General features: G+C 43.7%; 1 protein-coding gene across 1 annotated transcript in view; it reads left to right on the top strand.

The window, feature by feature from the left end:
- Positions 1-3,953: 3,953 nt before the first annotated feature.
- Positions 3,954-13,669, top strand: part of LOC119353126 (probable calcium-binding protein CML17) — a 29,405-nt gene continuing 19,689 nt past the window's right edge. Inside the window, exon 1 of the mRNA XM_037619722.1 lies at positions 3,954-4,074. Coding sequence (XP_037475619.1) covers positions 3,954-4,074 — 121 coding nt within the window. The remainder of the gene's footprint in view (positions 4,075-13,669) is intronic.

Genomic DNA, 13,669 nt, shown 5'->3' with positions numbered 1-13,669 from the left:
CTTCTCTTAGCTCGAGACCGTCTACACAGCCCACTACCTACCGCCAGATCCAACCTAAGCTCTCTCGTCATCCCGCGGCCCTCCTCGCGCACGCGTCCGATAGCTGTCCCGGGCCCAACCCGGACTATCGTTACCGTTGTGTCCGGAACATCCCCAAACATCAACAAAATATCACCGTTTTCTTATTTAGGCTCCCTAGCCTATTTTTCCTGACCGTCCGATTAGGATCGGAGAGACGGATTAGCCCCTACCCAAAATCCCCTGCTTTATATATATAGTCCAACCCCTACTAAATCAAGCCAGCCCTAATTTCTAGGGGGTTTGTCCCATCGCCGCCGCCACTCCACCAAATCCCTCTTGGGATCCATCCCCTCCTCGATTTCACACCAGTCAACCAAATCTAGCCAATTCCATCGATCGATCCATCCACCGCTCCACCACCTCACCTCGACGACCGGCGCCACTGCCGATGACCACCTATAGGAGCTCCAGCGCCATGGCTGCTCTTCTCGCCGAGCTCCGTCAAGTCCGTCGCCGCTGCCGTCTTCCCGGTGAACCACGTTGAGCCGCGCGCCCCTGCCTCCTTCCCCATGCCCGGATCCGGTCTCCACCGCTGCGGATCCGCCTCTCCAGCCATCTCGCGCACTGGACCTCGCCGGAGACGCGCTAGGCCACCGCCGTCGTCCTGCTCCAAGGCGAAGCACGGCCCGCTCGTTCCTCTGCTTCCTCTCCAACGCAGCGCCCGCCGCGGCAAGTCCCACGCCGCCGCTGCGCCCCTGTACTGAACCTGCTGCTGCCCTGCATCGGCCCATCGTCCCGCTCCTGGACCTCCCCGCGCCCAGTTCATCGTCCCCGCGCCCGTCGTCGCTGGATCCGGTGGGCACAGGCCGGAGACAACCCCTGATCGCGTTGCTAGCATCTGCCTCCTCTGCTCCAGGTCGAGCGAGCGAGGGAACCACGAGCGTTGACCTCTCCCCTGCGCGAGCCGGCCCAGTCGCTCCCGTGTGCCGCGCCAAGGCCCAGCCGGCCCATCTTTTCCTCTTGGCCCAAAGTGAGCAGCCCTCTTGTGCACTATTGGGCCAGTCTTGTTTCGGCCTGTTTCTGCTTTTTTAGTTATGCGAATTTGTCTAATTTCCCAGGTTTTGCAGTTTTACAGAAAACCCCTTGCACAACATGCATATAATAACTCACAAACAGTGCATCATTTTAAAACAAACTTTATATGAAAGTTGCTTAGAATTTTGTCTAGTTTAATAATTTTCAACTTTCATGCATGTTTGAAATGTTTAAAATGTTGTTTGTTTAAATTTTGCCTATTGCCATGCTAAAATGATTTATTGCATAACTAAATAACCGTAGCTCCAAACCTAATAATCTTTATATGTAAGTGGGGTGGGAAAATGTCTAGTTTAACATGGTGGCATCACTTTGCATGTCTAACAACTCTAAAAATGGGTTTAGGGCAGAACAGTACCAAACCTAATATATGCATATGGGGATTTACCGGAATTGTTGTTTGTTGTTTCCGGCCTCATTTAAACTTGCCTAGATAGGTAGTTTTGTTTTGCTTCACCCCTTGCCATCCTAATCAACATTTAATATTATTGGGTACATAAACGAGATCGAACTAAATAACTTGTCGTGGTGTTTCGTCAATATGCACCATTGCATATTGATCTCCACTTAATTTGTAGAATTGCTTGTGCACTTTGCCATGACATGCCTCATTAATCGGACATGCATCATACTGGTTTGTGCATCATGCCATGTTCATGTGGTGGTTGTTTACTATATTGTGTGCTTCTTTTCGGTGTTGCTTCTTCGGGTTGGTTCCGATAATGTCGCGTTTGTGAGGACCCGTTCGACTACGTCCGTTTGTCTTCTTCATGGAATCGTTCTTCTTCCTTGCGGGATTTCAGGCAAGATGACCATACCCTCGAAATCACTTCTATATTTGCTTGCTAGTTGCTCGCTCTTTTGCTATGCCTATGCTGCGATACCTACCACATGCTTTGTCATGCCTCCCGTATTGTTAAGCCAAGCCTCTAACCCACCTTGTCCTAGCAAACCGTTGTTTGGCTATGTTACCGCTTTGCTTAACCCCTCTTATAGCATTGTTAGTTGCAGGTGAAGATTGGAGCTTGTTCCATGTTGGACATGGATATTTTGTTGGGATATCACAATATCTCTTATTTAATTAATGCATCTATATACTTGGTAAAGGGTGGAAGGCTCGGCTTTATGCCTGGTGTTTTGTTCCACTCTTGCCGCCCTAGTTTCCGTCATATCGGTGTTATGTTCCCGGATTTTGCGTTCCTTACGCGGATGGGTTATAATGAGAACCCCTTGACAGTTCGCCTTGAATAAAACTCCTCCAGCAATGCCCAACATTGGTTTTACCATTCGCCACCTAGCCTCTTTTTCCCTTGGGAGTCGCGCTCCTGAGGGTCATCTTTATTTTACCCCCCCGGGCCAGTGCTCCTCTGAGTGTTGGTCCAAATAGAGCCACTTGTAGCGCCACCTCGGGGAAACTCGAGGGCTGGTTTTAGTTGTACGTAGTGCTCATCTGAGTGTGCCTTGAGAACGAGATATGTGTAGCTCCTATCGGGATTTGTCGGCACATTCGGGCGGTGTTGCTGGTCTTATTTTACCATTATCGAAATGTCTTGAAACCGGGATTCCGAGCCTGATCGGGTCTCCCTCTAGAAGGAATATCCTTCGTTGACCGTGAGAGCTTGTGATGGGCTAAGTTGGGACACCCCTGCAGGGTTATGAACTTTCGAAAGCCGTGCCCGCGGTTATGGGCAGATGGGAATTTGTTAATGTCCGGTTGTAGAAAACCTTAATTAAAATACATCAACCGCGTGTGTAATCGTGTGGTCTCTTCTCAGCGGAGTCCGGGAAGTGAACACGGTGTTGGAGTATTGTTTGACGCAGGTTGTTCTAGGATCACTTCTTGATGATAGTTGTTCGATCGTGCTTTTGCCTTCTCTTCTCGCTCTCATTTGCGTATGTTAGCCACCATATATGCTAGTCGCTTGCTGCAGCTCCACCTCATACCTTTACCTTACCCATAAGCTTAAATAGTCTTGATCGCCAGGGTGTGAGATTGCTGAGTCCCTGTGACTCACAGATACTTCCAAAACCAGCTTGCGGGTGCCGTTGAACCGTGCAGATGATGCAACCAAGCTCAAGGAGGAGCTCGATGAAGATCTTGTCCTTTATGTTGTTCCGTTTCCAGTTGATCAGTAGTGGAGCCCAGTCGGGACGATCGGGGATCTGTGTAGCATTTGGGTAGTCTTCTTTTATTTTGGTTCCGTAGTCGTACCTTGTTTGTATCTGGATGATGTAATGCTTTATTCATGTATTGTGTGAAGTGACGATTGTAAGCTAACTATGTATCTCTTTCCCTTATGTATTACATGGGTTGTGTGAAGATTACCTCACTTGCGACATTGCTTTCAATGTGGTTATGCCGCTAAGTCGTGCGTCGACACGTGGGAGATATAGCCGCATCGAGGGCGTTACACCTGACCAGCTGGATTGGGCCGAGGACCCCCATGTCGGTTCACTTATGGGCCACTTTGGGCAGCCCATGCCGCATACAAGGAGGATTCCACAAGACTTGGCGCACAAGACAAGGACTCCTCTAAACCCTAGGCCTATGGTGCATATATAAACCGAGGCCAGGCTAGTCAATAGACAATCTAATATTCATTAAAACAATCTTTAGGTAGATACATGTACTCTGTACTACACCCCATATGAATACGGTCAAAAGCAGTACGTAGGGTTTTACCTCTATCAAGAGGGTCCGAACCTGGGTGACATCCCGTGTCCATGTTACCATCGCTCCAAAACACCTAGCTTAGGATCCCTACTACGAGATATGCCGGATATAAAATCGACATTTGTGCTTTCATTGAGAGCCTGCTGGCAGTCGCCATGGTGCGATGGGAGTTCGGATCGTCTCCGGCGCGATCTACGCATCGGAGCCGAGCTTTATGGTCGATGTCGGCATCTTTGTTGCCAGCTCGACTGGTCACCTCGGCTGGATCGAGGACTGCGCCCCATGTCAGATCATCAAGATCAGACAGATACTTTCATCATCATCAGCTTAATTTCAATTGAGACCATGGAAAAGTCGTCCATGGAGCCTGGGGCTCATCATCAACATTGCCCTCGTGCGATCGCACAGTTTTTTCTGTACAACAGAATTGTTTTCGCCGCCACCATCTCCTCGAGAGTCGATTTGACGAACCCTTTGGTGGAATTGTGCGGAACTAAGTATAAAACAACCCTGTAAAATTTCGTTGCCTTCCGATGGAGGAATCTCCGGCGATCTATGATATACCAGAGACCTGTCGATCTGGACGGGAATCTGGATGAGTTTAGGGTGTGGTCTCCAGAGTCTAGCTCGGAGGTTATTTGGACAATCCAACCGTTCATCTTCTGCGTACTTTCCATATCTACCACCTCTCAAAATTTCAGCTCGATCCGACTGTTCAAACTCCGGGAACCTTCTAATTAGTGCATCACTTCTCGGAATTGTTTCCTACACGAATACCATTCCAACCCGAGTTCATCTTTTTCCACCAACGGGATATTGGACAACCTTTTTAAAAGAATCTCTTTCGAGGGTATTGTTTTTTATTTTCGAACACATGCTCACAAATTTTGCTCCTTTTCGGAGGTAACCTTCATCGTCGGACCGGTGTCAAACCAGCCCTTACTCCATGTCTGCCAACCTGCGGTAGACAGATCATCGCTTCATCGAGCCGAGCCTAACCTTATCGGATCATCATCTCGGCAAGCCAAACAAGAGTTCGGCATCGTGAAGGCTAAATCATCACCAACACCATCGCCCCACAGATTGCACAGGTCAGGCACGTCGACATCGCCGCTCGGTCACTTCATCAATCCGGCATTGACCGCGTCAGAAGTTATGACCAGTGTTGGCATGGCTGACCCATAGCTTCTTCAAAACAATGTCTCCCACGCCGAACCGCTTCAACACCTCGACTGGCACGGTGGCTGCAACATCACCTTACCGACCTGCTCCGTCACCTCGCCTGGACTGGGAGCTTCACCATCTCTTCATCAACCTACTTCGGAGACTTCAGTGTCACCAGCCGACCAGCTTCGTCATGTTAGCTGGACCGGGGGCTTCGCTTCACCGCGTCCCGGCCGAGCACGCGCACACAACATCAACCTAGTGCTGGCACTAGTACTATTACTAGAAGCAAATATATGAATGCCCGCGTGGGTCTCTTTGGATTGCTACAACAAATAAATCAAGTGCTATTATTCCTACTAATTTTTTGCTTGCATGGGCTTTATTTTCCCGAGGTATATTACTCTGGTTTGTTTCATCCTCTATACACAGAACTGTCAAATGCTGGCCGCATTAACGATGGTTGGGTGATTGTTCGGTTAGTTTCCCGTCTGCAATTCGGCAAACGCCACAGCGCGTACTAGGACCGCCCTGTGAATTCAGGCTTTGCCACGCCGACGCCCCGCATTGACATTGGCTTCGACACCAGGCCACGTCTCTTTAAAAATTAATTTGCATGAATTAATTATGCGAGGATTTTTGATATATTTATATTATTATTTCTTGGACTGCACTATTTTACACGTGTAGGTAATCGACTTTGAATGCATCACGCGGTCACTTCGGCAAGCCGACGTCGTCGTCCCAATCGGCATAAATCAGCTCGCGTGATCACCTTGTTGGTTGAATTGCCATACTGACATGTTCGATTGCCTCGGTGATTTCGGCATCGCTGAGAGAGCTCTACCTCATCGAGTGTACGACACACGGACCATATTTATTTTATTACCGCTTTGCATAAACTATTAATTATGCAACGCTTTTTTTTAATTTATTACTATTATCTTAGGCTTGCACTATTTTCTGTGCACAGCTAAATGATCTGGGTTGGGCAGCACTGTCATCTCGTCGTACTGACGTACCACGCCACCTCGGCTGGACCGGTGGCTTTTTCATCACTTCATTAAACCACACCGAGGACTTCGGCGTCATACTACCGGCTTGCTCCGTCGCCTCGGTCGGATTGGGGGTTCCATCTCGCCACATTGGCCGTGCTATGCCACTTCGAAATGTCGAGCTCTTTGCTCCGCCACCTCGGGACCGGCTTGGGGGCTGGGACCTCGTCACGCCGTAAGCTCGGGCTGCGCATCGACATCGAGTTCATTAACCAGCTAAGTCACTTCCATGCTTAGTTTTTTTAATTCTCGTTCGGTTCGACCAAACTTTATATTTATGTTAAACAAAAAACTTAGTTTGTTAAAAACGTTATTTGTTAAAAACACTTCCTATACCCAAGTTAACTGGAGGCTCTTAAATTTGTACGAGTTGTTCTATAATAATTGTTTTCTTTCTAGTCGTTGCAAAGTCTTTTTCTACCACTCCTTTCTCGACTTGAGTGTGTGGTCAATAGCCGGATAGCCCGTTTTCTCTCTAATATCGCTCGAGTTTAGTTCGCTAAACTGGACTAACAAGCAGTACTCCGCCTTCGGGATAGGAGGTGGCAGCCGTAGGCCGCCCCGCTTGAAGTCTTGAGATCAGATGTGTCATATTAATGCACGACATAAGAACAAAAATAAGACCAATTTTCGGATTGGCAATGACTTGATTTAGTTCGAGCGTAAAGTTTTTACTGAAGTTTTTGGTTTTCCAAGCCTATGTCACTTTTAAACTGTTTGTCTGTTTCTAGCATAAGTCTCGGAGTGCAATGCCGGACACCATTAGAGATTCGGCAAAAACATTCTCGGATATTGCTATATATGCATCGGTTTCGAATTGTGTCTTCGGTCAATAGTTAGGTTGCCCGGCTCCTGCGCTTGCCTCCTACGCTTCGCTTTGTTCAGCTAGGTGTGCAAAGGGAGAACCACTGCAATTGTGCTTCCAGCTTGAATGGTTAAGCACCTTAGTGGAGAAAGCCAAAAACTGACTGTCACAATGGGCGTAAATTAGTCAGCGATCCGATGACGGTGTTGCTACCTCTTGAGTACTGCGTTGGTTTTCCATGAAGAGGAAGGGATGATGCAGCAAAGTAGCGTAAGTATTTCCCTTAGTTTTTGAGAACCAAGGTATCAATCCAGTAGGAGGCTACGCGCGAGTCCCTCGTACCTGCACAAAACAAATAAATCCTCGCAACCAACGCAAATAGGGGTTGTCAATCCCTATAAGGCCACTTACGAGAGTGAGATCTGATAGATATGATAAGATAATTTTTTTGGTATTTTTATGATAAAGATGCAAAGTAAAATAAAGGCAAAGTAAATAGCAAAGGAAATAACTAAGTAGTAGGAGATTAATATGATGAAGATAGACCCGGGGGCCATAGGTTTCACTAGTGGCTTCTCTCGACAGCATAAGTATTCTACGGTGGGTGAACAAATTACTGTTGAGCAATTGACAGAATTGAGCATAGTTATGAGAATATCTAGGTATGATCATGTATATAGGCATCACGTCCGAGACAAGTAGACTGACTCCTGCATGCATCTACTACTATTACTCCACTCATCGACCGCTATCCAGCATGCATCTAGAGTATTAAGTTAAAAACAGAGTAATGCCTTAAGCAAGATGACATGATTTAGAGGGATAGACTCATGCAATATGAAGAAAACCCCATCTTGTTATCCTCGATGTCAACAATACAATATGTGCCTTGCTGCCCCTACTATCACTGGGAAAGGACACCGCAAGATTGAACCCAAAGCTAAGCACTTCTCCCATTGCAAGAAAGATCAATCTAGTAGGCCAAACCAAACTGATAATACGAAGAGACTTGCAAAGATAACCAATCATACATAAAAGAATTCAAAGAATATTCAAATATTATTCATAGATAGACTTGATCATAAACCCACAATTCATCGGTCTCAACAAACACACCGCAAAAAGAAGATTACATCGAATAGTTCTCCACAAGAGAGGGGGAGAACATTGTATTGAGATCCAAAAAGAGAGAAGAAGCCATCTAGCTACTAACTATGGACCCGTAGGTCTGAGGTAAACTACTCACACTTCATCGGAGGGGCTATGGTGTTGATGTAGAAGCCCTCCGTGATCGATGCCCCCTCCAACGGAGCTCTAGAACAGGCCCCAAGATGGGATCTCGTGGATACAGAAAGTTACGGCGGTGGAATTAGGGTTTTGACTCCGTCTCTGATCGTTTGGGGGTATGTAGGTATATATAGGAGGAAGGAGTACGTCGGTGGAGCAACAGGAGGCCCACGAGGGTGGAGGGCGCGCCTGGGGGGTAGGCGTGCCCGCTACCTCGTGGCCTCCTCTTTTCTTTCTTGACGTAGGGTCCAAGTCTCCCGGGTCTTATTCGTTGGGAAAATCATGTTCCCGAAGGTTTCATTCCGTTTGGACTCTGTTTGATATTCCTTTTCTTCGAAACCCTAAAATAGGCAAAAAAACAGCAATTCTGGGCTGGGCCTCCGGTTAATAGGTTAGTTCCAAAAATAATATAAAAGTGGATAATAAAGCCCAATAACATCCAAAACAGTAGATAATATAGCATGGAGCAATCAAAAATTATAGATACGTTGGAGACGTATCAAGCATCCCCAAGCTTAATTCCTGCTCGTCCTCGAGTAGGTAAATGATAAAAATAGAATTTTTGATGCGAAGTGCTACTTGGCATAATTTTAATGTAATTCTTCTCAATTGTGGTATGAATATTCAGATCCAAAAGATTCAAGATAAAAGTTCACATTGACATAAAAATAATAATACTTCAAGCATACTAACTAAGCAATTATGTCTTCTCAAAATAACATGGCCAAAGAAAGTTCATCCCTACAAAATCATATAGTTTAGCCATGTTTCATTTTCGTCACACAAGAATGCTCTCATCATGCAAACCCCCGATGACAAGCCAAGCAATTGTTTCATACTTTAGTAATCTCAAACCTATAAACTTTCACGCAATATATGAGCGCGAGCCATGGACATAGCACTATGGGTGGAATAGAATATAATGAGGGGGGTTATGTGGAGAAGACAAAAAAGGAGAAAGTCTCACATCAACGAGGCTAATCAATGGTCTATGGAGATGCCCACTGATTGATGTTAATGCAAGGAGTAGGGATTGCCATGCAACAGATGCACTAGAGCTATAAATGTATGAAAGCTCAACAAAAGAAACTAGTGGGTGTGCATCCAACTGCTTGCTCACGAAGACCTAGCGCACTTGAGGAGGCCCATTGTTGGAATATACAAGCCAAGTTCTATAATGAAAAATTCCCACTAGTATATGAAAGTGACAAAACAAGAGACTCTCTAACTTGAAGATTACGGTGCTACTTTGAAGCACAAGTGTGGCAAAGGATAGTAACATTGTCCCTTCTCTCTTTTTCTCTCATTTTTTTGGGCCTTCTCTTTTTTATGGCCTTTCTCTCTCTCTCTTTTTGGGCCTTCTCTTTTTTTATCGCCTTTCTCTTTTTTTATTCCTCACTTGGGACAATTCTCTAGAAAATGATAATCATCACACTTTTATTTATTTACAACTCAATGATTACAACTCGATACTAGAACAAAGGATGACTCTATATGAATGCCTTTGGCGGTGTACCGGGATATGTAATGGACCAAGAGTGACATGTATGAAAGAATTATGAACGGTGGCTTTGCCAAAAATACTGTGTCAACTACATGATCATGCTAAGCAATATGACAATAATGAATGTGTCATGATGAATGGAATGATGGAAAGTTGCATGGCAATATATCTCGGAATGGTTATGGAAATGCCATAATAGGTAGGTATGGTGGCTGTTTTGAGGAAGATATAAGGAGGTTTATGTGTGAAAGAACATATCATATCACGGGGTTTGGATGCACCGGCGAAGTTTGCGCCAACTCTCAATGTGAGAAAGGGCAATGCACGGTACCGAAGAGGCTAGCAAGGATGGAACAGTGAGAGTGTGTATAATCCATGGACTGAACATTAGTCATAAAGAACTCACATACTTATTGCAAAAATCTACAAGTCATCAAAAACCTTGGTACTACGCGCATGCTCCTAGGGGGATAGATTGGTAGGAAAAGACCATCGCTCGTCCCCGACCGCCACTCATAAGGAAGACAATCAAATAACACCTCATGTTTCAAATTTGTTACATAACGTTTACCATACGTGCATGCTACAGGACTTGCAAACTTCAACACAAGTATTTCTCAATTTCACAACTACTCAACTAGCACGACTTCGATATTATTACCTCCATATCTCAAAACAATCAGCAAGCATCAAACTTCTCTTAGTATTCAAAACACTCTTAAGGAAATTTTACTAACTTTGAATACCTAGCATATTAGTATAAATTACGATGCTATTAAGACTCTCAAAATAATCTAAGTGAAGCATGAGAGATCCATAGTTTCTATAAAACAAATCCACCACCGTGCTCTATAAGATATAAGTGAAGTACTAGAGCAAAACTATATAACTCAAAAGATATAAGCGAAGCACATAGAGTATTCTAATAAATTCCAAATCATGTATGGCTCTCTCAAAAGGTGTGTACAGCAAGGATGATTGTGGTAAACTAAAAAGTAAAGACTCAAATAATACAAGACGCTCCAAGCAAAACACATATCATGTGGCGAATAAAAATATAGCTCCAAGTAAAGTTATCGATAGAAGTAGACGAAAGAGGGGATGCCTTCCGGGGCATCCCCAAGCTTTGGCTTTTAGGTGTCCTTAGATTATCTTGGGGGTGCCACGGGCATGCCCAAGCTTAGGCTCTTGCCACTCCTTGTTCCATAATCCATCAAATCTTTACCCAAAACTTGAAAACTTCACAACACAAAACTTAAAGTAGAAAATCTCGTGAGCTCTGTTAGCGAAAGAAAATAAAAGACCACTTCAAGGTACTGTAATGAACTCATTATTTATTTATATTGGTGTTATACCTACTGTATTACAACTTCTCTATGGTTTATAAACTATTTTACTAGCCATAGATTCATCAAAATAAGCAAACAACACACGAAAAACAGAATCTGTCAAAAACAGAACAGTCTGTAGTAATCTGTAGCTAGCGCAAGATCTGTAACCCCAAAAATTCTAAAATAAATTGCTGGGCGTGAGTAATTAATCTATTAATCATATGCAAAAAGAATTAACTAAATAGCGCTTTCCAAATAAAAATGACAGCAGTTCTCGTGATTGCTAAAGTTTCTGTTTTTTACAGCAAGTTCAACAAGACTTTCCCCAAGTCTTCCCAACGGTTCTACTTGGCACAAACACTAATTAAACACACAAAAACAACCAAAACAGAGGCTAGATAAATTATTTATTACTAAACAGGAGCAAAAGCAAGGAATAAAATTAAAATTGGGTTGCCTCCTAACAAGCGCTATCGTTTAACGCCCCTAGCTAGGCATAACAAGCAAGAATAGATCTAGGTATTGCCATCTTTGGTGGGAAATTCTTCAATGAGGCATCTACCATCTTTAGGAATTTATTTATTTTTATTAATTATCAAACTTTTAGGCACAAGATCGAAAAATTCATTTGTAACAAATGGTTCCTTAATGATAGCAAAAAGATTGGGATGAATACTTATAGATTTGAGATCCGCATTTTCCTTACTAGAGGATTCACCCTTATTTTTAGGAACATACATAAGCTTGGAAATTTTAGTGGGAGGACTTGGAGTATTCTTTACAGAAGAAAAAGCGGTTCCCAAGTTGCTGATAATACCCTCAAGTTTATCGATCCTAGTGGAATCGTGATTTATTTTCTCATTAACTATGGGTTCCTTTTCTTTAGTATTTTTCAAAGTAACTCCTACTTTAGATCCATATTGAGAGATTCGGCTGTGGATCTTTTTATCCAAATTTTCAATTAACTCTACGGTAGGAACCTTATTTTTAATAATTTCAATCCTTTGCATTACATGCTCCAAAGTTAATATAGTTCCATTAACCAAGAGAGGAGGTGAGCCAAATAAATCTAACATAGCATTATAAGAATCAAAAGTACGGCTACCCAAAAAGTTCCCTCTTTTAATAGTATCAAGAACATAACGGTGCCAAGGAGTAATGCATACATAAAAATTGCGAAGAAGAACGGAAGTAGATTGCTTCCTAGTAAATCTATTTTGAGCATTGCAAATTCTATACCAAGCATCTTTTAGATTTTCTCCCTTCCTTTGCTTAAAATTTAGAATTTCATTCTTGGGAGACAACGGAGAAGACAAGGGACTAGCCATAACGACAAGCAAACGAACTAACACACAAGCAAACAGAAAGCAAATGGGTAAAAGAGGCAAATAGAGAAAGAGAGGGATGATAGAGAGAGAGGGCGAATAAAATGGCAAGGGTGAAGTGGGGGAGAGGAAAATGAGAGGCAAATGGCAAATAATGTAATGCGGGAGATAAGGCTATGTGATGGGTATGTGGTATGTTGACTTTTGCGTAGACCTCCCCGGCAACGGCGCCACAAATCCTTCTTGCTACCTCTTGAGCACTGCGTTGGTTTTCCCTGAAGAGGAAGGGATGATGCAGCAAAGTAGCGTAAGTATTTCCCTCAGTTTTTGAGAACCAAGGTATCAATCCAGTAGGAGGCTACGCGTGAGTCCCTCGTACCTGCACAAAACAAATAAATCCTCGCAACCAACGCAAATAGGGGTTGTCAATCCCTATAAGGCCACTTACGAGAGTGAGATCTGATAGATATGATAAGATAATTTTTTTGGTATTTTTATGATAAAGATGCAAAGTAAAATAAAGGCAAAGTAAATAGCAAAGGAAATAACTAAGTAGTAGGAGATTAATATGTTGAAGATAGACCCGGGGGCCATAGGTTTCACTAGTGGCTTCTCTCGAGATCATAAGTATTCTACGGTGGGTGAACAAATTACTGTTGAGCAATTGACAGAATTGAGCATAGTTATGAGAATATCTAGGTATGATCATGTATATAGGCATCACGTCCGAGACAAGTAGACCGACTCCTGCCTGCATCTACTACTATTACTCCACTCATCGACCGTTATCCAGCATGCATCTAGAGTATTAAGTTAAAAACAGAGTAACGCCTTAAGCAAGATGACATGATGTAGAGGGATAGACTCATGCAATATGAAGAAAACCCCATCTTGTTATCCTCGATGGCAACAATACAATACGTGCCTTGCTGCCCCTACTGTCACTGGGAAAGGACACCGCAAGATTGAACCCAAAGCTAAGCACTTCTCCCATTGCAAGAAAGATCAATCTAGTAGACCAAACCAAACTAATAATTCGAAGAGACTTGCAAAGATAACCAATCATACATAAAAGAATTCAGAGAAGATTCAAATATTATTCATAGATAGACTTGATCACAAACCCACAATTCATCGGTCTCAACAAACACACCGCAAAAAGAAGATTACATCTGAAAGTGCGTTATATCGACTAGAGGGGGGGTGAATAGGCGATTTTTATGACAGTCTTCAAAACGTGGAAGTTTTGAAGACAAACGATAGAAATAAACCTATTACCCTGCAGCGGAAGGTAGACTACACTAGGCAAGCCATAGTCAAGTATTCAATAGAGTGAAAGCACAATGACTAATAGCAGCAATGTAGTAAGGATCAGGTAGGAAGATATTGTGAAGCCACACAGAACACG

This window comes from Triticum dicoccoides, chromosome 1A (assembly GCF_002162155.2).
Source record: "Triticum dicoccoides isolate Atlit2015 ecotype Zavitan chromosome 1A, WEW_v2.0, whole genome shotgun sequence".
In the NCBI taxonomy this organism is placed as follows: Eukaryota; Viridiplantae; Streptophyta; class Magnoliopsida; order Poales; family Poaceae; genus Triticum; species Triticum dicoccoides.
This window is presented reverse-complemented; position numbering and strand designations above follow the sequence as displayed.